The 26,723-nt window shown below is 43.0% G+C and overlaps 3 protein-coding genes and 1 non-coding gene across 8 annotated transcripts; all 4 read right to left on the reverse strand.

Annotated features, from left to right (window-relative positions):
* Nucleotides 1–8: 8 nt before the first annotated feature.
* CG10602 (uncharacterized protein) lies at nucleotides 9–4,131 on the reverse strand. 3 transcript variants are annotated; one of them, NM_136072.5, is made up of 6 exons: nucleotides 4,020–4,131; nucleotides 3,835–3,958; nucleotides 2,060–2,286; nucleotides 1,799–1,947; nucleotides 1,026–1,731; nucleotides 9–960 (listed from the first exon to the last, which is right to left on the reverse strand). In NM_136072.5, exons 1-6 carry the CDS (start codon nucleotides 4,041–4,043, stop codon nucleotides 136–138), a joined length of 2,055 nt encoding a protein of 684 aa, NP_609916.5. In that variant the 5' UTR covers nucleotides 4,044–4,131; the 3' UTR covers nucleotides 9–135. The 3 variants fall into 3 exon arrangements, with proteins under 3 accessions (NP_609916.5, NP_724139.1, NP_724140.1); NM_165268.3 differs by lacking the exons at nucleotides 3,835–3,958; nucleotides 4,020–4,131 and adding an exon at nucleotides 2,471–2,562; NM_165269.3 differs by lacking the exons at nucleotides 3,835–3,958; nucleotides 4,020–4,131 and adding an exon at nucleotides 2,425–2,562.
* On the reverse strand, nucleotides 2,911–4,131 carry mRpL13 (mitochondrial ribosomal protein L13). Its single transcript, NM_078874.4, has 3 exons — nucleotides 4,020–4,131; nucleotides 3,835–3,958; nucleotides 2,911–3,345 (listed from the first exon to the last, which is right to left on the reverse strand). Exons 1-3 carry the CDS (start codon nucleotides 4,041–4,043, stop codon nucleotides 2,957–2,959), a joined length of 537 nt encoding a protein of 178 aa, NP_523598.2. The 5' UTR covers nucleotides 4,044–4,131; the 3' UTR covers nucleotides 2,911–2,956.
* Nucleotides 4,132–4,389: 258 nt separating this feature from the next.
* Nucleotides 4,390–26,144, reverse strand: tup (tailup). 3 transcript variants are annotated; one of them, NM_057427.3, is made up of 9 exons: nucleotides 25,540–26,144; nucleotides 10,353–10,542; nucleotides 9,276–9,406; nucleotides 8,978–9,166; nucleotides 7,063–7,183; nucleotides 6,839–7,001; nucleotides 6,565–6,780; nucleotides 5,860–6,088; nucleotides 4,390–5,796 (listed from the first exon to the last, which is right to left on the reverse strand). In NM_057427.3, the coding sequence occupies exons 1-9, from the start codon at nucleotides 25,676–25,678 to the stop codon at nucleotides 5,570–5,572; spliced, it is 1,605 nt and encodes a 534-aa protein (NP_476775.1). In that variant the 5' UTR covers nucleotides 25,679–26,144; the 3' UTR covers nucleotides 4,390–5,569. The 3 variants fall into 3 exon arrangements, with proteins under 3 accessions (NP_476775.1, NP_476774.1, NP_001286068.1); NM_001299139.1 differs by having other exon boundaries at nucleotides 5,371–5,796; NM_057426.4 differs by having other exon boundaries at nucleotides 4,390–6,088.
* On the reverse strand, nucleotides 11,929–12,044 carry mir-4946 (mir-4946 stem loop). The gene has a single exon (NR_048002.1). It is a non-coding gene; the product is annotated as a mir-4946 precursor RNA (primary transcript).
* Nucleotides 26,145–26,723: the final 579 nt, after the last annotated feature.

Consider the following 26,723-nt stretch of genomic DNA (forward strand, 5'->3'; position numbering starts at 1 on the left):
ACTAATTTCACTTGTTCTTTTTAGAAATCAAATCTATTTCTCTTCTGTTTAAATGTGTTCAAATGTGACAATCAAATCATTATAATGCAACAAGATTATTCTAGTGCTTCGGAAATGCATGCAACAGGCTTAGATTTACTTCAGCCCCAGGTCCTTTTCAATTGTATGCGAGCAGACGGCCATCATCTGATCCTTGACGTTGACGAAGTTGCGAATAGCAGCGGGCTTGGCCTCTGGCCAACCAGCCAGATCGCGGTAGATGGGGCGACAGAACTTCATGCGGAAGTTGGAGTTGGCAAATTCGAGGATCTCATCCAGACGTTTTATCAAGCGTGCACGGATAATCAAGCGATTCAATCGGAAGCGAACCTCGGCGTTCTTCGAACTCTTCAGGTTGTATGTGGATTCCAGTAGATTAATCTTGCCTTCGTTCAAATCGACAATGTCCTTGCTCTCGATCAGTTTGCCCAGGAAGTCAATGAGCTGGTGAATGGAAATGGTCGTCTTGATCTCCGCACTGTCAGCCAATTCAGCCACGCTCTTAGAGCTCCAGAGACTGGCCAATTCCTTGGTCACATTAGCGAGGGATTCATCGAAGTTCGGAATGACGGGTGGCATTCCCTCGGATTTCAGCCACAAGTCCCAGTCGACAGCACTCAGCTTATCCTTCTTGTCCGTGTCGATGAAGTAGTCATATAAAGCACTCTGGAAATCTTTCGTCTCAATCGACTTGTAGGCGTATTTTTTCAGATAGTCTCTCAGGAAAGGCTCAAAAACGGTTGGTCCGCCAAACAAGTCCTCCAAGTAGCGCAGGAACGTCGAACCCTTAATGTAAGGCACTGAAGAGAAGGCATCGTCGGGTCCACAGTTGGATAGATCCACCACCAGCTTAGTCAGCTCGGGTGTCTTGTTGAGCTGAGTGCGGATGCACTCCTGCAGATCCGTGAGATTGCTGAGCATCTAGGAAGAGCGATAGAAATTGTTGAAGGCTTGTAACTGAACTGCAACTCAAGTGATATGCTTACTTTAAAGTCCAACTCCTTGGCGCCCTGCATTCTTCCCACGATCTTGGATTCCACGAACACAGTGAAGCCCTCGTTCAACCAGAAATGCTCGAAGTTCTTGTTGGTCACAAGATTACCAGTCCAGCTGTGGGCTATCTCGTGAGCCACAACGTCGGCCAGAGACTTATCACCGGCCAAAAGAGTGGGAGTTACGAAGGTGAGGCATGGATTCTCCATGCCACCAAAGGGGAATGAGGGGGGCATCACCAGAAGATCGTACTGCTTCCAGACATACGGACCACACAACTCAGTGGCAGTCTTTAGCATGGTAGCTGTTTCGGAAAACTCCTCGGCGCAGGCATCCACGATGGCTTCCTCAGCCCAGACACTGGAGTTCTCCCCCAGCGGGCGGGAAACCAATTTGCCAATGGCAATGGCCACCAGATAAGCGGGAATGGGCACCTCCTGCTTGAATAGTGTCTTTCCCGGTTCCTTCTTATCGATAAGGGCGCTCATCAGGGCCGTGAGCTCGCTGGGATGCTCCACTGTGGCATCATAGGTAAACTTAACAGCTGGCGTGTCTTGGCAGGGAATCACCGAGCGAGCGTGGATTGCCTGGCATTGGGAGAACATATAAGGATGCTCCTTGCCCAAAGTCTGGGTGGGATTCAGCCACTGCAACCCACTGGCGCTGCTTGAAGTCTCGTAATCGATGCGAACGTTAAGGCTAGATAGGAGTGTTTTAGATTATTAATGACTTTCATAGATTAGATTATCTATCGCCGAGGTTTTACCTTCCCTTAGCCGTTCCAGATGGCAACTCCAGCGTTAGCTTCTGGCCAATATCATCGACGGCATCGCTGATAAAGAAGTTGATCGGGAGCTCACTGCCTCCGGCCAGCAGCGTGGCATTGGTTACATTGATGTCGCGGACATCAAGGAGCTAAGTTACATGTAAGGTAAATGGGTAAATAAGAAGTTCTAGGAACATGCCGCGGAATGAATATCTTCCAGAATTCTTATGCTGGATCCAGTGCGTTCCCCCAAGTACTCACAATTTTGTCCAGATTGGCAGTCAACACCTTGAAGCGATGGAGCACGCTTCCTTGGATTTTGGTTGCTGCAAAGTCGATCTTCCAGTTGAGAGCACTGTGCTCAGTGGTGATCAAATCGGGCTGCGAGTAAGAACTGGGATCCACGACTCCTAAGCGACCCATGTTGCGTTTTTGTACTTGGTAAATCGGGAGTAGTTTGTGTGAAGTGCACAAGCCGCGAGTAGAGACTGAAAAAGAGTAAGAAATATTTGAAAATTGTTAACTTTCTGCGATAGTGCTATCGTATGCCATAAAAATGTGCACAGATAAGCCAAAAGCTGTGGTTAAATTCTAACAGCTGCTGTTGTGTGGTTTAAGATATTTACGTTAAGTGATGACCGCACTTTCTATATAGTATATTTATTCACGTACGTTAAAATAATTCGTGGGCGGCGTCGATAGATATGGGTGCAAAATGAAGCAGATACAAATGAGATGAATAAGTTGCAATTCACTGCCACACAGCCGGTAAATTGCAGGGTTGTCGAGGATCGCAAAGTGTTAGACACAACAATCTATTAATTATGAAATAAATTAAGCAGCTTGCCAAACTAAATACGTTATTTCCAGTGCCAAGTTACTTTCTTTAAATTCTTGCTATTCTGACATAAATTGTAAAGTCTATAAAAATTAACCTGAAGCTTAGCTGCCTGGCATCCCTTTTGCAGTATTGCCAGCCCAAAAAAATCTCACGCTTTTAGATTAGTGAAGTCGCCGCCGTTATACCATGTAATAAACAATAAAATCACATAAAATTTGGCTATAGAAAATAAGAATTGAAAAAAAAAAATTAAAACTTCAATAAGCTTTTTCCATATTTTGTATTTATCTTAATTACAATGATTTCCTATCAGCATATCAACGCAAGATATAATCCTTGGGATAATCCATAATGTTGGGGAAGTTCTCCAGCGTTTCTTTGTCGATATGATCCAGACGCTGGGGAATAGAGCGCGGCGTGCGGATTTGATTCGTGACGTTTTGCAGGATTTCCTCGGGCACCTGATCGTCGGCGAACAAGTGCAGTCTTTGCATGGTGTGCCTGCGCTGCAGATTTCCGCGCATCGAGTTGTACACGGCCTTCTTCATCACCATCGTGGGATCCTTCTCGTGCAGCTGCCACGCCAGGGTCCACGAAGCGCCACCAGGATAGCCGGTGTGGTGGAAGTAAACCCTCTTCACCCACTCGTCACCGGGCAAAGCGATTTCCCGCGTGTTGATCAGCACCACATGATCCCCGCAGTCATCTGGAAAATTACATGTACGGTTTTTATTGGATGGCCGTTGGGGATTACTTGCTTAACCTAAAAGTACAATAATCACTGGTCAAAAATAAGGTATGAAATACCTGAACCGTCATTCAGTTGCGCTCCAAATAGTAGTTTTAGTCTTAGCAGAGGAAGTAACTATATATAATCGGCGACCATTTAGTAGATCCTTATGAGTATGAGGATTTTTAATTAAACATATTTGTTTAAGGATTAAACAAACAAGGATTATTACCGAATTCATACTACTATTTGAATCGCAGGCTGAATGGTCAAATAATTACCGTTTTTGGATTAAAATTTATTTGTTTTCATTTTATACTTGCAGCAGCAACAACAACAACAACAACAACAACTAAGAAAACACGCCGGTGATGTAATGACATCGAAATACCCCAAAAAAGGGCTTAAATCAAACGCTGTCGAGATCGAAACTAAACAAAAACTGCGCCAAAGGATAACACTTACTCATTGGGTGGTAAATGGGCTTTTGGAGGCCCAATAAATGCGTTTTAACCAGTTTTGCCGACTCGAATGGATTCTGCCAGGTGCAATCGTAAATGTGCCAAGTGCGCGCGAACGTTGCCCATTGCTAAATCCGGAGGAAATTTAATGATTACCTATTGCACATTGAGGGTAGTGAGCTTACGCACCTGCACACGCTTCGCAATGGACATTTTTTGAGATTTTTAATTAAACAATTTAAATAAAAATAATTTCTCAGCTGGCAGACAGTGTGACCAAGGTATGAAGTTTGAAAAATATCGTTTAACAAAGCGATAATAATGACTAAAAAATGCAATACCATTCCCTTAGCAAAGGTCCCAACCACAGAAGCAGTTCAGACACATTCCAATTGGATTCATATTACACATTACCGTGACTCAAACCGTATGGAAGCAGTTCATCAATTGTGTTAAGCAGTACTTTTTAGCATTGCAAGCAGTGTGACAACGAAATTAAGAAATGAAATGATTTCTTTTAAAATATCTTCTTTTAAAAATAAGACAGGGTATTTTTGTTATTTTTCGTCTTGTTTTTTTGTGGTTTTATTTTCGTTTGTAATTTCATTTAAACATTTTCTATAGTTACTAAAATTACTTATGCACTGTTTATTATTAATATTAGTTAAATATTATTGAAAATACATTAGTTGTTTTACGAAACAGTTCATAAACATCCTTGGTACACTTCGTCATTTCTTTCTGCCTTTCCGCTGCCGGATTTGTTGTCTCCCTCGTCTTCTAATGCATTTCGGAAATGTTTAAAAACTAACAAATAAGTCTAGATTTAGTTACAGTTTTTGTTTCTCGCTTACATAAAATTCCCGTCCGCTTTTCTGCATTTATTTATTTATAATAATTTTGTGTTTCTTTTGCCATACAATTTATGAACTTAACGTAGATGCTTTTGTTGTTGCTAATTCGATTTACAAGTTTGCCAAGTGCGCCTTTATAGTTTATAGCTACGCCTCGGATTTGACATCCCAAATACCATATAATACACACGAGTCAGATTCTCTTTTCGTTTTTGAATGCTTTCTTTCGATCGGTTCTTTTGCATTTTGAATGAAAATATATTTGTTTATTATTAATATATAAAAGGTATTTACAAATTTATGTTTAATGAAATTCCCTACTTGATGCGAAGTAACTGTTTTCCTTTTGTTATCATAATTTTTGTTTTCGTGTCTGAAATTATTGTAATAACTTTTCAAGTGTGTGAGCATTTTTGTTTAGCTTACATTAATTTTTTCATGATCTTTTTTTCTTCGAACTCAACAACAAAAGTGTATGTTACATAACGAACCAGAGCCAGATTATCCACAAAATGCCAACGGCCTACAGACTATTTTTTGGCACCGAATCAAACAGAATAAAATTAAATGTACAGAATACACATGAGTAGAATATGAAAATGCGGACAGAAAGAATTGCACAACCCCGAATACAGTCGAACTCCACTTACTGGATAAAACTATTGATGAAACTTCGAATCGTTTTGAAGTAAAATGGGAACACTTTTTGATAAAATTATTGAATAAAGTACAAATGATTTGGGTATTTAAAGAAGTATTCAATTGTACACCAGAATTTCAGCACGGGTGTCAATATTTTGCAAGACAACTTTTCGAGTTTATGAAGATCGACTGCAGCTCCTCACGTTCGAGCTTCCTGCCACGCCCTCTGCGCGCCCTTTGTTTTTAGAGAACCGCATGTGAGGCCGGGGAAGCCGAGCCCGTTACCTTCTGGAGCATTTGCATGAGCTGCTCGGTGGCCGACTGATTGGCCACCACGCCCAAGCCCAGGACACCTGAACCACCGCCCACGGCACCGCCACCCCCTGCTCCGACGCCCGATGGCGGCGAGGAGATCGATGTGCCCGCCGAGGCCGAGGAAGAGGACGACGGGGTCAGCGCCAGCTTGGATTCTGGGAGCAACAAAAGAAGCTGGATTAGATTCGGTTCGATTGTCTACGGACTGCCCTGCATACTGTCATCGCTCTCCAGGTAGGTGACGTAGGAGTCGGTGCTGTCCGGATGGTGGTGCGAGGTGATCCCGGAGTCCAAACTGCTGCCTCCGGGCTGCTGGTTCGGCTGCTGGTTCTGATGGTTGTGCGGTCCGCCGGGGGGCGGGGGGTGCTGGTGGGGAGGTCCTTGCGCCGGATGCGAGTGCGGATGCGGCGGCAGAATGGGCATCCCGTTCAGGTCGTAGCCGTGCATCTGCGGGAAGGGAGCGGAAAGGGGTTAGATGTCAGTTGTGGATTATTTAAATATCCTCATAACTTATTTTTCATAATCGAAAATGTACTTGTCTTCTTCTTTTTTTTAGAATCTGTGTATTTATTGAAATGTAAACATTTATTGGGGGGATTGAAAGACATAGAAATAAAATGTATTCACGGTCATCTTGGTGATAACAGCTAAACTACTAATTTATTATCCATTCATCATCGTCTGTGAAGTTTATTGATACACGTATGGCAAAAATGTTTTTAATCGGTTTATTTCTCGCATATTTATAATATATCCTAACCAGTTTTCAATTGGCAAGCAAACAACCATAGCGAAAATTATGCAATCTAGTTGGTGGCTTTGGCTCACGTTAAAATCAAAATAAACTCGTTTCCGATCATGGTTTAATAAAGGGATTAGAGGGATTACTATCCCGTTTAAAATAATTGTACATATATCCCTACCTGATTGACCAACTGCTGAAATGCGGGCGTGTGGGTATTGATCGCTCCATTGCTGTCGAGATCGGCGTGAAGGGCGAAGTCGCTTAAGGCTTTCCATGGCGGTTGATATGTCTGCACATCCAGGCCCTGAAGATTCAGTGGGGAGTCATGCCGCACCGGGGAACTGGCGATCATGGGGATGCCCTGCATGGCGCCGTAGCCCAGCTTGCGACCCTCCTGTCAGGGGAGAATTTCAATGAGATATGTATGGGCACGTGGAATGTGGTCTTCTTACCTTCTCCTGCTGCATTTGCAGCTTCATCTGAATGGTCTTCTTCTTGTCCTTGCAGCGCTTGTTCTGGAACCATACTCGGATGACTCGCGGCGACAGGCTCGTCATCTCCACCAGCTGCTCCTTCATGAGCGCATCAGGTCGCGGATTAGCATTGTAGCAGGTTCTGAAAGAAGTTATTTTTAAAACATTTCCTATATATTTCTAATGTGAAATAGACCACTCACCTGAGCGTATGCAGCTGTTTCTCATTGAGCACGGTCCGAACCCGCGTGGGCTTGCCATCCGATGGCCCCGAGGGTCGCTTGTCCCTAATACTTTTGTGTGAGCCCGATTCGCTGCCAGAATCTGCATGGGAAATAGATAGATGGGAAACAGAAAGATACTCCATCAATTCGTTTGCTATTTTTGGCAAAAAAGAAGCGCTTTGAAGTGCCGTTGAGGTAGATTGCTCGCTTGCTCTTGTTGTCTTGCTTCTATTACTGTTTAGTTCTACCTCACTTTTGGCCGGCCGACTACAATTGCACCAAAAATATGGCCAATTGCGTAGAATTCGGTATGGAAAGATCAAAGGCGCACGCTTTTCCCCATTGTCATCGATCCCCGGTAATTAAGTCGTGTTTCACAACCCCCGAAACAAGGTGTTATCTAGTTTTCGATCGTACAGATCGATCGGTGATTTTATCGTGGCGGTATGGTTCTTTTGAAGGAATTTTCTCTCATTCTTTTCTTATCGAGGCTTGCGAATTTTGCAAAAACTATTACCAATATTGGGACTACTTTGGGGTATACAAATGTGAGTAATTACCACTATTGGCCAGAATGTGGCAGCCTATTCTTGCGCAGTTACGACGCTAATTTCTCTCAGTGCCGAACTTCAAAGAGTCGCGACCGCTGCGGTTTGGCAAACACTCGACCAGACTGCGTGCCGTTTTCGAGTTGAGCACAAACAAACAATCCGGCAAGTGGAACTATGAATGGTGCGCTATGCCATCCACTACCCGACTGCCTGATTGATCATACGACCTGTCGATCCCTCGATCCCTCGATCGAAGCCAGTCAAACAAAAGTAAAATTCCCAAGAAGTTGCTTGTCAATGTTTGCCCGCTTGAACGCATCGATGCAATGCGGACTTTTTGTTTGCCCTGGCAGCTGATTTTTCAATATACTTTTCCCTTTATTTGAAACCCTTTTGCAAAACAGGAGGGCAGGGCGGCGGGTTTGCCGCCACACACGTTTGGCATCCATCGTTTGACATCGCCGCCCCATGTTGATAAGGCGACTCTGGCTCCAGCTCCAGCTCCAGCACCAGCTCCAAGTAACCATTCCGTCGATTCTCTCCGTTCTGGTTAAACAATGAGATTATGTTGACGATATGGTTTGACAATTGTCGTACATTGTTTGACGTTTGCCGATTTCTGTTTACTCTGCTATATCACTTACAAGGATGTAACGCTGTCTTTCTAAGAACAAAACACGAGCACGTCGCTTTTGTGCGATGCCGAACTGTTTGGTTATTTGTGGCCCACAGTCGCAGCTCCATTCACAGAACCAGACCAATTTGGGCTAATTAGGATTGGCAATCTTTTCGGTGGAAAGCGAATGAAGTGGAAAAGGAAGAAAAGGGGAAATGGTGCTCGGAATGGGTTGACTTTTCGCCTCGGGAAATTCAAATGGTCGATAGTGGATGTGGCTTGGGGCTTTGTAAGCTCCATAAAAATGAGGGACAGTATTGCAGATGTTGCCAATGAGAAGCTTTAAATGGGTATTAACTTTGATAACTGGGATTCAAATTCTAAGGCTTTGGAATTTAGTAATAATGGAGGATGTTATCACATTTAGTTTTTCCCATAACTAATTATACTTATTAACGATTCGATGCAGCAATGCTGATGAATGAGTCATAAAGATAGCCAAATAGATGGCATGAAACCGGAAACTACCGAGAAAATATTTGGTTACAGTGTCAACTGAAAGGGCAAACAATAGAAGTAACATCCCCAAAACTGAAGAGCCCTAGATGAAGGGTTGTTATGCCGAGTCAACAAATCCAGCGAGAATCCGGGCCCCAATAGCAACCCCACTCGAAGCTCCTCTTCGTGGTGGCGGGGGCTAAAATCAGGGGCCAAATGGGACACTCACCTGACATTGAACCCAATTCGCTGGAATGGTTGTTATTGCTAAGGTTGGTGTTGTTGTTGTTACTACTGCTAATATTGTTGTTGCTCTCCACCGACGAAGAAGTGAGGCTGCTCTGCGACGATTTCTCCAGCACATCGTGATCCTCCTTGCAGTACAAAGCCCCGGCATCGCGTAACGCGAATTCATCGCCTAAAATTCCAGGTAAACAGTCAGTTGTTTGATGGGCAAATAAGCTGTGGGGGCTGGGAGCGAAGGGGCAATGGGGGGAAGGGGTATATTAGGCAAATATTAAACTCACCTGGCAGCAATTGTCGCGCACACGCGGAGCATCGAAAGCACTCGATGTGAAAGATTTTCGTTTTGGCCCGCATCACAAAATCATTTTTGCTGAAGGAGTTGCCGCATTTATCACATTTTGTACCAAATAACCTGGAAATGATAATAAATAAATATTTTAGAATAATAAGTACATTTTTATTCAAGAAAACCAGAATCCTCTTTGTTTTCAATAGTATTATTCAATGGGTTCAAGTTTTATTAAAATTATTATGTATTATAGATTATTAACTTGGCTAATATAATGACAATATATGGTAGTATTTCCCAAATCGAATGAAGATCCCATGATTGGAGCTTGTAAACAGCCTTGAATGAGTTCACCAACGACACAATTTCAAGGGGGGTGGTGGGTGTTGGCAGAGCTTGTTTATGGCTATAAAATAAAATTCTTTTGTCAGTGCCGACATCGATGAGTGAGCCGAGTGTTCATCAATCATCCGAGCGAACAGTGTGTGTGTGTGCCGGTGGAAAAGTGTTAATTTATAGCTTTGCACGTGTTAATCAATTATTCAAAGATTTGCATGGCAAATAGTTGCGACTTTGGTCGCCGGTCGCCGGCTTTACGATGGCAACAAAAAAAAAAAAACAAAAAAACAACAAACGATGCAAACACACCGATTTTATTGCACGTCATACATTTAGCGATGATGAAACTCAAACCCCAAATCCCAGATACCCAGATACCCAATTCCCCGAGTCTCCGGCTACCGAGGACCAGCTGTTGATTAGAACATAGTATTTGCCTTTTTGTATTGGCATCAGCGGGCTAATTGGCTGGGCTAACAAGCCTGGCTAACAGAACAGCGGCCTAAACGTTTGCCGAACGCTACAATTGGAAATGAAAATGAAAAGGCCAAGCGCATGACACCGAGTGTGTGCCTAGGGCTGAGCAAATAGCTTTCGAATGAGAGTTGGGCCGAGTGGAAATTAGATAATGCCCCCCGCGGGCAATCATCAGGGGTTTAGTTTCGAATTGAGATGCGGCCGTGGAAAGCGGAGCAGATACAGAACCTTTTAGTCATAAACACGAACTCACCTAACATAATCACGCTTGCAGTAGGTCTTGCCATCGCGCACAAAACACGTACAGCTTTCGTCCAGGAACTGCCTGCACTCCTGGCACTTCAGACACGCCGCATGCCACTCCAGATCGGGGGCAACGCGCAAGATGTACTGATCGTGGATCTGGCCGCCACATCCGACGCAGTGAGATAGGCGTTGTTTTTCTGAAATCGCACAAAAAGTATAATATTAGTATCTACTTGGTATAAGCTCGCAAAGAAAAATGCAACTCAAGAGATTAACTTTTCTTTCAATAAGGAAACACATAATATGCAGGTTAGGAGTACGAGTATTATATTTTAAATGTAGGTTATATGAACCAAAGTTTTTTGATATTTCCTTCACCCTTCAATTAATTTACAAACTACAATAAAATTAGATACGTATACAGAATAAATTTATATTCGCCGACGGGAAAAGCAGCCTTGGATGCTCAACAACTTTTCCACCATACTTTAATTTGCTTTGCCTAGCAGTTTCTATACTTATATTTTTTGGCACAAACTTAAATTAATTTTGCCAATTATGCCTTTGGAAACGTAAACAAATAGCAAGTGAGACAGCAAAGACGGCGCTAATTAACAAACTGTTATCAAATAATCCGAGCTTTTCCTGTTTACCCAAGTGCCGCACTCCCTTTTTTGGAGTCGAGAGACTGAGCTGCGATGGAGAAACTTTTCCTGCCACAAAAGTTTTCCTTTTCGGATGGGTCTTCGGCGTTTTTCTGGGGGAAAAACATTTGAAAAATTCATAAATCCTGGCCAAGCCAACTGAAACGCAGCAGCCATTTTCAAGTATTTAAGTTGAACATTTTCCTCCACTTCGCCTCGTGCTTTATTTCTTCCGTTGCTTTGCTTTTGCTTTTCCCTTCCTTTTTTTTTTTTGTTGGCCAAACTTTGGGTGGCAAGCGAACGGAATGGGGAGAAAAAATCAATGCAATCATTGCCACATTATGTACATGCTCCCTCCCCCCCACGACTATGTGCTGCTGTAATCCTTGGCAGAGGAAAACTTTTTCCCGGCTGCTGTTGAAAAATTAAGAAAAACTTTGACGCGCGTTTAGCACGTTTTAAATGTTTCGCTTCCCTCTCCGCCTTTCCCATCACAATTCACCCCCTACACACACACACACACACACACACACACACACACAAAAAAACACACACATTGGAAGAACAGAAAAAATCGCAAAAACACACACATTCGTGCACAGATAAAATCTGTATCTGTTGCCTTGCTTGTATCTTTGTATCTTTAAACGTGGCCGCGTATCTGAGTATTTCTTTTTTCTTGTTTTTTTTTTTTGGGGAGTGGTTAGGGGCAGGAAGAGGGGCGGCTAGCAGCGGAAAGGGGCGGGGCTGGGGCCCAGGGTGTATGTGTATATATATCTGGCGTATCTTTCTTTCGCACTCGCTGTAGCTACACATGAATTATTTATAAAGGCGGAGCAGACAAGTTGCTGCTGCCGTTGTTGTTCGTGTATATTCTTTCCTTATTTTTTCGCCAATTTTTGTAGGTTTATATTTTTCTTATACCCTTCATAGAGGCATTGCAGCTGATAAGCCTAGGATACAATTATATTTTCAATTGATTTCATAGCAATGTACATAAATTAATTTGCAATGAACAACTGAAAATATTTGTTTCTTAGTTGCAGCAATCGAGCATTTTTTTATTTTTAATAAATATAAAAATTATTAAAATTTACTTTCAGATAAAGAACAAATTAAAATAATGATGGTTTGGTTATTATTTTGTATTATTTTATTTTGGTATTTCAATTATTCCCTTAATCTGACACTTTAAAGATAACATTCGGGTACATAACTTCCGTACATTTTTGAGGGTATTTAAGAGATACTTTAAGTATCTGGCAAGGAAAGCCATCGTACTTGGCTTGTATTTGTTGCTCTTCAAGCTCCAAGTGCTGGGGATTCGGATTCAGACGGGCGGACTCGGACACACTGACAGCTAGAGGGAATGAAAGACTGACAAACGGACGGACGGACAGGCGGCATTTACTTCCATGTTTCAGCCTCCAATTGCTGTGGGTCTTTTTCTTTTATTTACTTTTTTTCTTGGCTTGGGGGCATGTGCGTCTTTCTCTTGTTTTCTTTGTGTTTTTTTGCCTTCAAAATGTTGCTATATAATGCTACCCTATATGGACACATGTGTGTGCGCGCGTGTTGTTGCACAGCCACCATTTTTGCCTTTTTTGGCAGTATCTTTTGTTGTGCGTTCCCTTGGACAGTGTTTTGGATTTTTTTTTCCTGCTCCTTCGCTGTTTGTATGAATTTCTGACAGTTATTTGTGAATGTGCGTGATTTTGGCATCTATGTATTGCTGGCTCCTGTATTTTTGGTCACAGAGACAGGGATTGGGGCTTCTGTTGCCTTAATGATCCTGCGCAGTTCGTTTTCATTTTTCTTTTGCGCCCATACACCCATACACCCACATGGCCACACACAGATACACGCACGCACACAGCCGCAGCCATTATGGCTGTAATGGGAATTTAAACGCAACTCCTGCGCCTGTGTGCTGCTTTTCCGTTTGGGCGGGGGTTTTTCCGCTTTTGTGGCGTATCTTTTGCATGTTATGTTGCCATTTTGTTGGCCTCCCCACCACCCACAAAGTGCCACCCACGCTCCCCTTAGTTTTCCTGGGGGTTGACGCGCCGTGGTTCTTTTATTTTCCTTTTTTTTTTTGGGGAGATTTTTCAGTGCGGCGCACATTGGACCAAAATGCAATTTTGTCTCGTGTTGTCGTCTATGAATTTTTCGACTGTGTCGGCGGTTTCTCTCGGTGAGTGAAATAGCTGGTGGTGCGGGTTAAGGTGGGGCGCTGGGGGGTTAATGCGTGGTAAAGGGGCTGTGTGTGAGTGTGTGGCACATGCGGCAACTGCGGCTTTTTCACTTTTAACGAGGAAAACGCTTCGCAAGCTGCGTGTTTCCCATTTTTGCCTGTCACTTCTGTTTCTTCCTCATTCATTCACTATTTGCCCAAATTTTTGGCTTTTTTTTTGCTTTTGCTATTTCTGCTCGTACCTAGTCTGTATATCTTTTCCATTTAAATAACGAAACATTTTCCATGACTCTGTGGCAGCAGCACTTGATCTTGGTGGGCATGTTCACGTTTTTATGCTGAGAGGTGTTCAAGTTTTTAATGGCCACACCTTTTTGGCCATTGCTCTTGACCTCGGCAACCTTTGTGTGAGTTGCATATGATGTATTGTAATTGCTTGTCGATCGGAAAACCGTGTTTTTCATTGTCGTGGGGGTTCTGTGGGAACTCAGACAGTTGGGCTCTAACTGGGTTTTCTTAGATTTCACGGCTTTAATTTGCTCGAAATAGAATGAAACGATTTCTTAAAGGTTTGCAAATTGTGAAGGGTGTACAGATTCAAGAGTATCAGTCTTGAATAAAAATATAATTTAAATTCCGCCTTTATAGATTCCCTTCAAAAGGATAAAAGGATTTCACGAACTTAGATTAAAAGTATCGTGACCAATTAAATGCATCATTGAGGCACTTTTATCTAAATTACACGAGTAAAGTTTCGTGTCTGTGATGGACTGACAGTCTGTGGACTCTGATTTGAACTTGATCTATTGATCTGCGGGAAATTGATGGCTGAGCAATAAACATATCAAGGAATTCGTGCCAAGAAACGCCCACCAAGAAGTGAATCGAAGATTGTGGTTAGTGTTTCTCGGTCTCCTCCTTGATTCTCTCTCTCTCTCTCTCTCTTCCTTCGTGCTACCCATCTCTCTTGCTGGCTCCTCTTATCAATGTCGGCAATCTTTCAAAGGCCACATAAAAGGGGGGCTAAAAATGAGGGAACAAGTAAAATTGCAGTCAAATCAACTCGGGCTACTTCACAGATACAGATACAACAGCACGCACGTTCACAGATACAAATACATTGCAATGGCTGCCCAGCATCTTCTTACTCTTTTCGTGCGCTGTTTTTTTTCTTATTTTCCTTACTGTTGCTCGACAAGGGGCAACATGCAAAATGCAAAGCATCGATAAGATACGTTTTGGCCAGGCTCTCCACTCTTGGCCACAAACGCAAATGAGGGGCGAGAAAAAATTATGGAAGCTCCGCCGGATATGGGCGCGATTTCAAAAGCCACTACTGTTTGTGTCTTCGCCAAGGGACGGGGGGCCAGTTGAGGGTTAAGGGCACCCTTTGATTTATGGCATATTTGTTATAAGGTAAATACAAAGCGCAGTCACACAGCGAGTATCGCTTTTTAGTGGCACAGCAAGTGCCGCTTCTTTTTTCGGACCAAACTAGGAATTTCACATGACTATAAACTGAGTACACCAAGAAAAACGGAACTCCAGTTTTTAGATTCATTCGTGTTAAAAACTTTTGATAAAACTAAATTTTTCTATGAAAACTTAAGTTATATATATATAAAGTATTTAAAATGTTTAATCTAATCTTGAATTTTGTACTAATTTCACAGTTCTTTTTATAAAAATAAACCAGTTATCCCACTTAAAGAGCAGTTTGCAGGAGAGAAACAGGCTGCTCGTGGCTTCTAGGAAAATTTGTCAATTTTCCTGGAAGCTGTTGTGGGATTCTTAAACGAGTTGATGCCGAGGTCCATTCAGTTCGCCAGTCCTCAGTTTATATTTTTGTTACCTGTGGAACGATTTAAAAAATTAATGATGACAGGCGGCGAGGACGAAACTTCGGAACACGTGCCCCAATGGATGTTTTTGTATTTTTTCCTTTCTGTTCCTCCGCTTGGACAATTCGAATTCACATTTTGACAGACTCATCAATTTTGTAGATACGAGGCGAGAGAAGGACAGAAAGGTTGCGAGCGTTGGAGAGGAGTGAAGAGTGCGGCTTTTGGCCACTGATTAGGCCATGTTTTGTTGGCCAGGCTATTGTCTTTCGAGTGTGGGCTGGGCAATCACTGGTTTTCCTCTCACTCCAACGACTTCAAAGGAAGTTTTGCGGTCTGTGATTTGTTTGTCCCCGAGACTTTGATACCTTCAATTGTGTCTGCAGTTTTGGGAATTTAGCATCTCTGGCTCTGACTTAAGTTGGCTTAATTAAGTGCAGTTGTGCAGTTGCTCTGACAATGGGACTGCATTATCTTAATTCAGCCGTTGGCGAAAAGTAAGTCGGGGGAAATGGTCGAAAAACCCCACCGAGTTATCTCGATCGATATTTTGTATGTATGTATGTATCTTTCTCGTTCTGTCTGGGTACGAATTTGCCTAATTAATTACACACAACACACAATACCATAAGGGGTTAACACAAGCTGAGTTTTGAATTTTGTTTGGCAGGTCAAAAATAAGGGATACATTAGATACTTTAAGAGTGATTTAGGAGGGATGAAGTCGGTGGAACTAATGAAGCAAATAGATTTAGACTTAACCAGCAAGTAACTTAAGTAGTTCGTAAGATAAGCGGAATTGGCTTAGAGGAATGGAGATACTTTAAGTAGATTTAAGCTGTTACTCAAAGCCAGAAATGCAAGACTATTGCATCTTAATAGATGTGCACTTGTGTTTGAGTTGAGAAAGAGGTATGCATATCATACCTTAGATAAATATATTGTTTTTGATGATTTATCTCATTAATATTCTATAACCAACTAAGCTGCACTTTCGTGTCACGCTGCCATCTCGAATGCTGGCATGTGTAACCCAGCAAGCGCAGCCAATAACTGATCAATGCAAACTGACTCTTCTGCTCAAATATGCATATAAAAAAGAATCAACAATGGGGGAACAAGGGGCTCTGAAAAAACACACATCCAAAAGAAGCCGCCGCCAGGCAATCACTTTGAAGTGTTTGATTTTCGAATTGGCCGTCGCAGTTAACTGAATACGTCTGTTGTGGGCTCTTCTTGTTGTTGCTGCGGCTGCTGCTGCTGCTGCTGCTGCTGCTGCGGCGGATACTGATGCTGCTGCTATTGGCGATGGCGATGGCTATGGTGTTGGCTGTCGTTTTATTGAAGCCAAATTTGAATACTCGACCGGGGAGATGCCATCGGCCGGCTGCTGAAGGCGCGACATCAAAGAGTGCCTGGACTCAAAATGGACATGGGCCTGCAACAATTTATGCCACATCCCCACTCCGGCGAGCGGGACGGCGCGATGTTGCTGCTGCGGTGACCGTCGATGTTGCTGTTGCTGCTGCTGCTGTGTGCTTGTTGCATGTTGCAAGCTGGCTGAGTGAAGAACGGAAATGACCTTTTTTGTGTGTCGGCGGCTGAAAACAAAATGCCGATGTGCCCGAGAATCAAGGCTTGAATCTTCGTTCTCTTCAGAGAGCACTCAAAAAAACAAGTATGCATATGCAGCAAACATTGGATTTATATGTGTGCATCGTTCTTCAAAAATAATATCAAACATTAAAGAGGAAAGCTGATTTGCTTGAATAGATTGAAAACAGGCAATTGAGAAATTATATTTGAAAGCTAGTTATAAAATGAAGTGAAGTTTTTAAATATATTATGAATCCTTTCAAGGCAGCCTTTCTTTTTTCTCCAGATATATGAGTTACTTAGACAAATTTAATTCATCCGTAATTGTTAATTGTTTTTTTTCCGAGTGCATTTCTCGGTTTTCCCCATCTCCCTGCCCCTCAGTGCCGCATGTCGCCGACAGATGACAAGAACCGATAGTGTCTTTTTTTTTCATTCGAGCCCGACTGCAGCCAGAATCGCAGCGTCTGGGGCTTCTCTTTGGCTCTGTTTGGGCCCGGTTAAGTGATGATCATGATGGGTTATTAGGCAGGTTGCGTTGACAACGCATTTGTCTTGCGATGGGGACGCCGACGCAGGATTCTCGGCCAGAGCGATAAGCGGGCGACATTTATTTATGGTGTTTTAACACAAGGCGCCCCTCGCACAACAAAGTAAAGTGAAAAATAAAATAAAATCAAAGGTTGAAAACAACCGCACCTCAGTCACTGGCACTGGAGAAAGCCAAGTCGAGCCGTCATTTCAAAGTGTCAAATTAATGTCAGTAATGAACAAAAATCTACTCAAAAATCTGACTTTGATTCGACTGCAATTAAAGTGAGCCGCACACAAAGAAAAATTATCGGTAAAAAGGCAAACAAACCAGGGGGGTGGGGGTGGTGGAACTCCGTTTCCCAATGCAGTTTAGCCTTTTTGGGACAAAACGGGTTTGTGGTAACAAATTGTTTAATGCATTTGATTGTTGCTTTTTCCCAGTGACCATTTTAGTTTTTTTTTTTACCCAGCTGCGTTTTGCATGTTTTGCGCATAATTTTATTTGCATTTTTTCCACATTCCCATTCCGATTTGCATATCCATATTTTGCCATTTTAATTTGTCTAATTTTTTATGGCTTTCGGTTTATCATAAATTGCTTTCGGCTTTTGGCTAATTAGAATGTGTGCAATTTGACCACATTTTTGCATTGCTGTCGCTGTTGTTGGCCCACTCTTGTTGTGCTGCCTTTGCTTGTTGTCTCTTCTCGGCTGTTTTGTGTAAATATTTGACCTGATGCGTGTGAACTTTAACAGTTCTTATGCTTTATTTGTCGCAAATATTGCGCAAACACGACAACACCAAAGGGTGCACCTCTGCCCCTCACGCCGCAACTCCACCACCTCCCTTCTTATAAGCCGAACTCCTTGGCCGGACATTCTGGCCTTGTTTGCCTTCTGGCCAGGTTGTGTGTTCATTCTTTTTTTTTTTTTTTTTTGGTTGTTACTGCGACTGCGTGCCCCTTTTGCACTTGAACATTGTCGCTGGCTGTAGTTGTTCTTGTACTTGTTGGAGGTGTTGTTCTGGCATTTGTACCTGATTCAGATCCAACTATTTTTTTTATGGCATTCAACATAAATAAAGCCGCAGTTTTGCACTATTTTCAGCTTGTGGAAAGTCTAGTGAGGCATTGCCTTATACAAATTAAAACGGCAGACGCACTATGATTATATTGGCTTAAAAGTATATAAATGCGTTGAAGATATTTCAGGAAAATACCTAATCCTTTTGGCACCCTACTACCATGCCATGCCCTTTTTGAAAATTCCTGCTCCAATCTCCCGCATTTGAGGTGTGGCCAAGTCAGGATCGGAATCAAAGCCACCTTGGCAGCATGCGCGCCTAGGTGGATGCAGCAACTCCAACTCCGTTATAAAAACTTAAGACCTCATTAAAAGACACCGCCTGCTTTATGGCACTCGAAGACCGAGTTGCCCATTTAACGCGTTGCCGGCAAGACACCCCCCCCCCTCCCTGATTATCGCCACCAAATGGCTGGGGTCCTGTTGCCATAGAGTATTTAAAACCCCGGCCGATTACGCACACGCAACTCCACACCAATAAGAAGAAAAAAATGAGATGAAAATAAGAGGTAAATATCGAAGACCGCCGACCGCCAAAGGCTTTGGGCCCGTGTTCATGCAAATTTTTAACTTCATTTCGGCTTCGTTTTGTTAATTAATTTATATTATTTTATTTGGGTGTCGTATACGCAGACACACACACACACACACAGCCTGCATCTCTCGACTGAGTTCACAGTTTCTCAGTTTCTGTCTCTGTGTTCCAGTTGGAGGAGAGTCTCGAACGACAAATTTATATTTAATGAGCTTCATAAAATTTGAATTTCAAAGGATCCTTGCACCGCAGCGGCATGTTTCGATACCACAGATCAGAGAACGACAGACCCAAAGAGCCGAAGAGCTCTGCGATCAACTCGGACTGCAATCAACGCGATGGCAGGCTGTGGATGTGGCGGCTTGGGGGGATTCCGAGTCCGATTCGGATACGAGTACGATTCTGGATGTGAATCTGAATCCGATTCCGATTCCTGCCGATCTGGCTGCGTTCCAATAAATTGCTCTGTTTTATGGCAATTTAAGTAGGCTGCTTTATGGCCCTCCAACCCGTCGCTCTTCCCTCTCACATTCCCCGACTATCCCGCCTAGTTGCGAATCGGGTTCGGATTCTCGCTTCTCGGATCTCAGATCTCGATCTCCATCTCCATCTTCACCTCCATCGGGTAAACCGCATGATTCACTTGCTGATCTGTGTGGTCGGCCGGGGAAGATGTATTACGTGGTCTACCCACTTTTAGGCGGCGACAAAACGCTCGCCGCCAACTTCCTCATAAATTAAAGAAAAATACAAATTCGAAAAAAGGCGGGCAGTCGCTGGAAGATCTGCAAACTCCTCAACTTGTTTGGTCGGTTTTCAGCTCGCCTTGTAGGCAACAATTCAATTTGACATAATGAGCTACATTTTGTTTACAACGGCAAACGCATGGCTGCCAGTTGTTTCTCTTTGTAGTGGGAGGAATTAAGATATGAATTTCATAGGTCCATGTACAATGGCTTGAAGGTTAGCTATGCTGATTCGAAGACGAATCACTTAACTGTCATTGGATCTTAGTAATCCCTGGAAAGCGAATTCGTCTAAAGAAAATGTATCTTATTCAACTTTAGTGGTTTTAGGCAGCTAGAATGCTTCCCACTCGCGAAACAACTTTTGGTGTGATCCAATTTGGGGAGCATTATGACTTCCTATGATTCGTGGCAGACCGAGAAATCAACGGTGTTTTGGACATAAACCAGAGGCAGCAACTTGTTTGGCCTGTTTCCCAGCCACATCCCCTCCTCTGCCCGCAGGTGAATGCCTCTCTTTCCGTCTGGCCGTGTGGCAACATTTCAATTTGACATAATGAGCCGCAAGCCCGGGTTGCAGGTAGAGATGTTTGAGCTGGCTTAGTGGTTGCGACCATTACCATCCGTCGGGATATGCTATCCCGTCAAAATATTGTCAGGTAACTAACGGCAATTGCGGCTACCGACTGGCGACGTGTCTGCCCAAAGTCGCGATCCCTAATATCCATATGTATATATGGTATATATATATAATAACCGAACCGAACGAGTCGCTGAATGAGTCGCCCCGTGGCGCGACAATCGAAATTGGTCTCGCCTTTCGAGACCGGGGTTTTGGGTTCAGTTCATCAGTCTGGTCCTCGGCGGGCGGTCCAACCTGTTGAACACTCCACTTGACATTGAGTGGAGTGGTTCTAAGCGGGCCAACAAGATGGATCTGGTGCACCCCTGAGTGTAATGGGATATGGCCACTGTTGCACTTCAATTCGATCTCGATTTTTTGGTCGGATTGTGCAATCTGCTCAAGTGGCGTCTGGCCTGTGTGATTGGATTCTCCCTCTTGGATTCCAGCTGACGCCAGCGGCAAGTATTTGAAGTCCTCATCCTCACTTTATGGATCTCGCATAAAAGTTTGTTTTTCTAGGCAGCCCGTGGTTGTATCTGTTTTTTTAGGGGTCCTACCTAGGCTCTTTTATTGTCTTTCATGCTTAATTAGTCATTAAAACAAGGGTTATAAAAGTGACACTCATAAAGCCAGCGACTAGAGTGGGTATGGGCCAGAATAAAGCTTTAAAAACGACGCCATTAAAGTGGCCACCGCATGGCATGCAACACGCCAAAATGCCACACGGGAGCTTGGGTATATCCCGGTTGCACCTGAACGGGGCATACATATATGTGGGCTTGCATGTGTACTGGTATTACGTATGTATGTATGTATTTGGCCAGGTGTCATATGGCGCTGCGGGTGCTCCATCGAAAATCCCAGCGGGAAATGCAAAACGCTCGCCACTCTTAATGAGCGCCTGGAGAGAGGCACGAGTTTCCCCCATTTTCCCTTTCGCCTTTCCCTCGATTTCCCGCGCCCTGGAGCTCTGGGGCTCCTCCTGTTTTCCAAGTCCTCACGCGATAAACGGGCGTGGCCGTCAGTTGTTCCCTTATTTTGTGGCCTGGTTAACTCCCGACTAATTTCTGGCCTGCACATTTATCAGTTCTCCGCTTCTCTGGTTTCTCCCTCATGGCTTCTCGCGGCGATTTCCCCAGCTGAAATTTAATATTTTTCTACAGCCGAGCAAACAGTAGCCGCCTCTCACCTTGACAAGCTGCTGACACCTTGAATGAACTTTTCAAAAATGCGAGAGGGAAAAAGGCACGGAGAATTAAAAAAAAAATTTAATTGCACTTTAATAGTCAGGCGGCTGCTTTAATATGCCCAATTCCAGCAGGCGAGGGCTTTAAGAATATCTTGAATTGCATTAATTAGGTTAGAGAGCTTCGACGGAATCACTGGGCTTTAAAAACATTTTAGCTCGAAAATAACATGGAATATGGAATATTTAGCCTTTTTTCGAGTCAGTACTTTAATCAGGTCGAGGCTGTGCAATCACATCGATACTTAAAGTTAGCAGCATCCACTTGACTTAAAGTGCTCGTAAAACTTAAAGTTTAAGGCTTTGCTTTTTGAGGGCAAACTAAATAAATGGTGTTGAATGTAAAGTAATATTCTACAGTTTTACTTAATATATAATGTGTACTTTGAATTGTAATTGCCATTCCTGCAGTGATGCAATTTTCAAGCACCCACTATTTCTGCCCATCTTCATGATCATCTAAGCCTCTTTCTAAGCTAATCAGTTAATCAGACAACTGTTTTTATGTGGCGAACGGAAATTCCAGGCATAATTCCCTAATTTCTCGACCCAGCGAGCTGTTAATTAATGCAAAGCAGCCAAGACTCTGAGGTGAATTGAGAGAATACCTGGACGCAGGAGGCTGAGAGTTGTTTTGATGGCTGCCAACTGTCTTCTAGACCTGATTTTTTTTTTGGCACATCGGGCACAGATTTCAAATGATGTCAGGGAATATCGAGGGCGAGGGGGAACTGGACTGGTGACACTGGGCGCAGGCGCACTGCTGTCTTGGGTCCGAATCTCAGGTATGGGCCAAGCCAAAACTCCGGCCAACATAACATATTGATCTAGTGCCGGGTACCGAAGTGCAAAATCAGATAAGCTTTGGGATTTACGTTTCTGTCTGCGCTGCCTTTTTGGGCCTTTGGGTTCAGGTCGGGAATTTATGGATTGCGCCTAAATAACTTTATCACACCCCAAGCAGCAGCAGCAGGGATTCCGAAATAAAAATCACACCGGAAACGGGAAGGCAAGCAAAAAATGTCAGCCAGGGACAACAGGAATTTGGATAGGAACTCGTAAAATATAGATAACGTCTGTCTGCCTTTTTCGAACTAATGGGTGTGGCTCCCTCCTGACGTCACCACTGTCGTATTGTTTTTGTGTTGTTATGCACTTAAAGTTAGGCCAAAAAATGATATGAAAGAATAACAAACCTAGCGCTATGACTATTCAAGCAAATATTCAATCAATTTCCAACCTTAACCCAGTGAATCTTCCAATACGAAACTATCAAAAACAACAAAAAACTCCAAACGAAATCGATCGAAGCATGTTTAGAATGGTAATATAGTTAATTTTATGGCACTCTAAATCGAATCGCGTTGCGTATACGAAACATCTTTTCCTTTCACTGACGTTTCAGCAGCTCTATAAATAACCAAGAGATCTGAGATCGGTGATCTATGGCTAAATAACCAGCCTCATCTGAAAACTCGGTTCCATTCTCTTTCGTTCGCAGACGACTTAACCTTATATGGCCGACGATTGACACTTTACAAATTATTCGAAAAATTATTTCAACTTTTTGTGCATTGGCTAAACATTTGCCCAATCCATTTTTCACAATTAACTTTCGAAAGGTTTTGTGTTTATTCATCGAAAATGCCAATTAGCATTCGGTGAATTTGCTGGCGAGAAATTTAAATGGAATTAATATGAATTAGATTAGGGAACATGTGTACGACGAGTAAGGGGAAAATCCGTGCCACCCCCGCTTCGCATTTTATTCAAATTTTTGGCTAATTGGTTAACTATAAAAATAAAAATCGCTTGGCTTTTATGGCCGCAAATAATTGTCAATTTTTGATGGTCTTCAACATAAAGTGGTACAATTTTATGGCAGCCGCCAACATGAAAAACCGAAACTAGTTCAACGCCCTGATGTATGCAGCGATCTCGGACTTACATAATTTTCTATAGAGCACGGAGAGTAAACAAAGGCTCTTCAGATACTTCAGATGGCGATTTCTTTTTGTTTTTACTATATTTAATTAATTTAACGACTACTTGAGAAGTTGCCAACGACATGTTGACTGGAGGCCTGGGTCTGTGACATGGAAAACTCATTAAAATGTTTACAGCGCTCAAAAATCAACAAACAAACAAAACTCGCCTCGGAACCAAGCGAACTAACAAAAGAGAGTGGAGCTGGCTGATACTAGAGGGGGGGGGGACGAAACGAAAACTACAAAAATTGTTTTCATTTCAAATATCAACTTGAAGCTGGAAAACTCTAACTTAAAGTTTTGTCAGCCGCCAACTAACTCACAGAGCAACTAAGCAGAGCGATGGGGAGGAAACTTTGTGAAAAGTTTTCAAATTAAAATGTTCGGACATTAAATATTTACCAGCGCTCCATGGCCGACAACTAATTTGAATTTAAATTACAATTACTAAAATTCAATGCAATTTAAATGATTCGCAGCTACAACTGCATGTGCTGCATTATTCCAGCCTCATATATAATTCAATTTCCCCGAACCCATTGTATGTAGTATATGTGCTTATGATTATGATTTTTCATGTTTTCCTTTTTTTTTCGGAATTTTTGTTTGGCTTTTTTGTGTTCTGCGGTCGTTCGTTTGGTTAGACAACTGTCAGCCAAAACATTTGTCACAATTTAGCATACGAAATAAAATTTGAATAAAATATATTCCTCTTTCTGTCACACACGGATGGCATTTTTTAATGACACTCTTGGTTTATGAATTCATAAAATGCATTTTGGTTAACAAACTTTAGGCTAGTTAAAAATTTGTCACATTATCGCATGAGATACATTTGTGATACATTTCCAGCTCTTTTCAGCTTTTTTCATGCAATTGCTTGCCCGCTTTGCTTGCGCGCTTAATTGCTCAGCATTAAAATGTCATTCAACCGTTAATTGGCTTCTATATAATATGTAAAGTGTGCTTAAAATAAAATACGGCTATAATTTAACAGTTATTGCCGTACTGAAACAACAAGTGACAGGTCGAGATAGGGTCTAAGCCCATTACAAAAGCTGCAGCGACAAGTCGGCTAACGACTGTGGCCCGAAAGAAATCCCGAACCTAAAGATAGAACCTCAGAAAGTCGTTCAATATACAAAAAAAAAGATCCTCCAATTTGACAAAAGAATGGCACAATAAAAATTATTTATGGATTCGTATTTTCTTGGTATCACTTTAATTTGTTTGTAATTACTTTAGCGCAGCCTTGCTCACATCACATCCATTGGCAAAATTAAAAACTCAAGGTATGAAAGAGTTCAACGCGTGCCTGAACTTTTTAATGATTTTGGTATAAAAATAACTTCGACCTTCGTTACAAATAAACTTGACTAACAGTTCATGGTTTTAAAGCTCGGAACCTTTGAGTCCGAGCCTTGATCTCTGATATCTGGAATTTAAAATGGTGGGCATTAAAATGTTTCAAAAATAAGCAAGACAAGTTTACAACTGTGATTTGGGTGCGAGCATTTGTTAACACGGCTTTTTACTTATTTTATTGGCTTTTAATGTCCAAAGCGGGCTTTCCTCGTTCATTTTCCATATTTACGAATCGAGAAAGTTACCCATCAGTGGCTCTTGTTTAATGACTATTTAATTTGCCAATTTTTGTTTGGGGACTAGGACAATAGCCATAAATAAGTCATTAACTGCTTTAAATAGCTTTATTAGCGGCAAATGATTCGACACTGATGCGTGATCTATGTAATGATGTTTCAATTGCAGGTATACAATTTCTGAATAGGTTGATTTAAAATGCAATTTAATCTTGGTTTACAGTGGATCAACAAAGCGCTTTTTTAGACTAAACCCCTATTAGCCTCTAAGTTATTTGTCAGGACATTTATTTAAATCCAAATTTTAAATCTAAGGGAACTAAGGAAAAAAACTGTAATGCCTTCTTAAACAGACCGAAAGTACTTAGAACCAACAAATGTATCTAGAAGATACAATAGCCTCATATCCAAACTGTGGAAGGGCATTCCATTGTTCTTTTTTTAAGACTGTCCCTAGGTAAGTGATCGTGCTATCTCCAGTATTAAATATCGTCCTTTTCAAGGATGCAGCCCAAATAGCCCGAAATCGGAAAGCCAGCAGCCCTTGAATATCGGTACTCACTTATCACATCGTGTCCATGGCAATCCAAATCCAGGTGATGGTTCATCACCAGCGATGGCTGTAATCCAGTTTGATTGTGGTTGTGATTGTGCAACGGTAGCTGGTGAGCCAAATGGCCACCAATCTCTGCCATTACCATATATTTGGCTGACAGGACACTCGGCGAAGCACACTCGAGATATTTGTGGGCTGGGAATCTTGAGAGCGGGCGCCTTTTCGTTTTGGGCCGTACTCAAGAAGTTTCCGGCATTGAGCAGGGATATTTGTGTAAGGCACTTGTACTGGTTTACTTATTCCGTGAAGTTTGCTTGAATTACTCAATATGAGACCGGGACACAGAGCACTGGGTTTTCGGCGAATTTAGCGGGATTATCACGGCTGTGTGATCCGTGTGCGCACACGCGTTTTGTTCGCAGGGATTTGGATCTATGGTGAGGGATTTAAGAGTCTCTCGCATCCGAAAAGGCAAATCCGACGGCTATCGAGCTAAGACGGTCGATGTTCGCGATACGACGGCTATATAGTAGCGATGACGACAACCGACCAACGACGATGTCTGGCGCACAAACATGCTCACTGCACGGAGACTGCTGAACGACTAAACCGGTCGGCGCTTCGTTCCGTTTGCCGTACGTTATCCGCACGCCAGGGAGCCAGCGAGCTAGCGAGCCAGCCAGCCACTCACCCCGAAATGTATCTCGCAGATACATTCTGCCTGCGAGAGCAGTGCGACTAGCTCGTCGCTCCGCAAGGGTAGGGAACTGGTGTGGCACTGGTGCAGCTGCAACCGGTTCCGAGCCAGTTCTGCGTGTACTTCTCGGATAGCCGATAGCGGATAGCCGACTCGATGGACTGACGGCCTGCAGGGGGGGGGGAGTTCGAAACAGGAACAGGTGTTTTTGTCGCACTCGCTCTGCGGGCAGCGCTCTCACGCTCCGTCCTTTTCTGGCAGCAAGCCCATCTCTTTCGCTTCCACTTGGTGGGCCTTTTCTAAATGGCGGCGAAGCGGGCCAATCGGTTGGACGGAGTGCGCATGACCGACTCCAGCTGTGGCTGCGGGATCCACAATCCACAAATGGAGGCAGTCAGGAGGTGGGCCCACATCCTCGCTCCCTTCGCTGGCCTTTTGTTTTGCCAATTTCGCTTTTGGTTTTCGAAGTTTGTACTACAAAATGGTTGCACTT

The sequence above is a fragment of the Drosophila melanogaster genome, chromosome 2L (assembly GCF_000001215.4).
Source record: "Drosophila melanogaster chromosome 2L".
Lineage (NCBI taxonomy): Eukaryota > Metazoa > Arthropoda > Insecta > Diptera > Drosophilidae > Drosophila > Drosophila melanogaster.

What these genes read in the sequence shown, in the direction of transcription:
- CG10602 (NM_136072.5), bottom strand. Translation starts at nt 4,043, where the DNA reads ATGTCCATTGCGAAGCGTGTGCAG. An exon ending in CTGCCAATCTGGACAAAATT is followed by an intron (nt 1,948 to 2,059) that starts GTGAGTACTTGG and finishes CATGTAACTTAG; the next exon opens with CTCCTTGATGTCCGCGACAT. An exon ending in TCTGGAACGGCTAAGGGAAG is followed by an intron (nt 1,732 to 1,798) that starts GTAAAACCTCGG and finishes ACTCCTATCTAG; the next exon opens with CCTTAACGTTCGCATCGATT.
- mRpL13 (NM_078874.4), bottom strand. Translation starts at nt 4,043, where the DNA reads ATGTCCATTGCGAAGCGTGTGCAG. An exon ending in CCATTGCGAAGCGTGTGCAG is followed by an intron (nt 3,959 to 4,019) that starts GTGCGTAAGCTC and finishes CTCCGGATTTAG; the next exon opens with CAATGGGCAACGTTCGCGCG. An exon ending in GCCCATTTACCACCCAATGA is followed by an intron (nt 3,346 to 3,834) that starts GTAAGTGTTATC and finishes GTAATTTTCCAG; the next exon opens with ATGACTGCGGGGATCATGTG.
- tup (NM_057427.3), bottom strand. Translation starts at nt 25,678, where the DNA reads ATGGTAATGGCAGAGATTGGTGGCCATTTGGCTCACCAGCTACCGTTG. An exon ending in TGCGCGACAATTGCTGCCAG is followed by an intron (nt 9,167 to 9,275) that starts GTGAGTTTAATA and finishes CTGGAATTTTAG; the next exon opens with GCGATGAATTCGCGTTACGC. An exon ending in CTACCTGGAGAGCGATGACA is followed by an intron (nt 5,797 to 5,859) that starts GTATGCAGGGCA and finishes TGTTGCTCCCAG; the next exon opens with AATCCAAGCTGGCGCTGACC.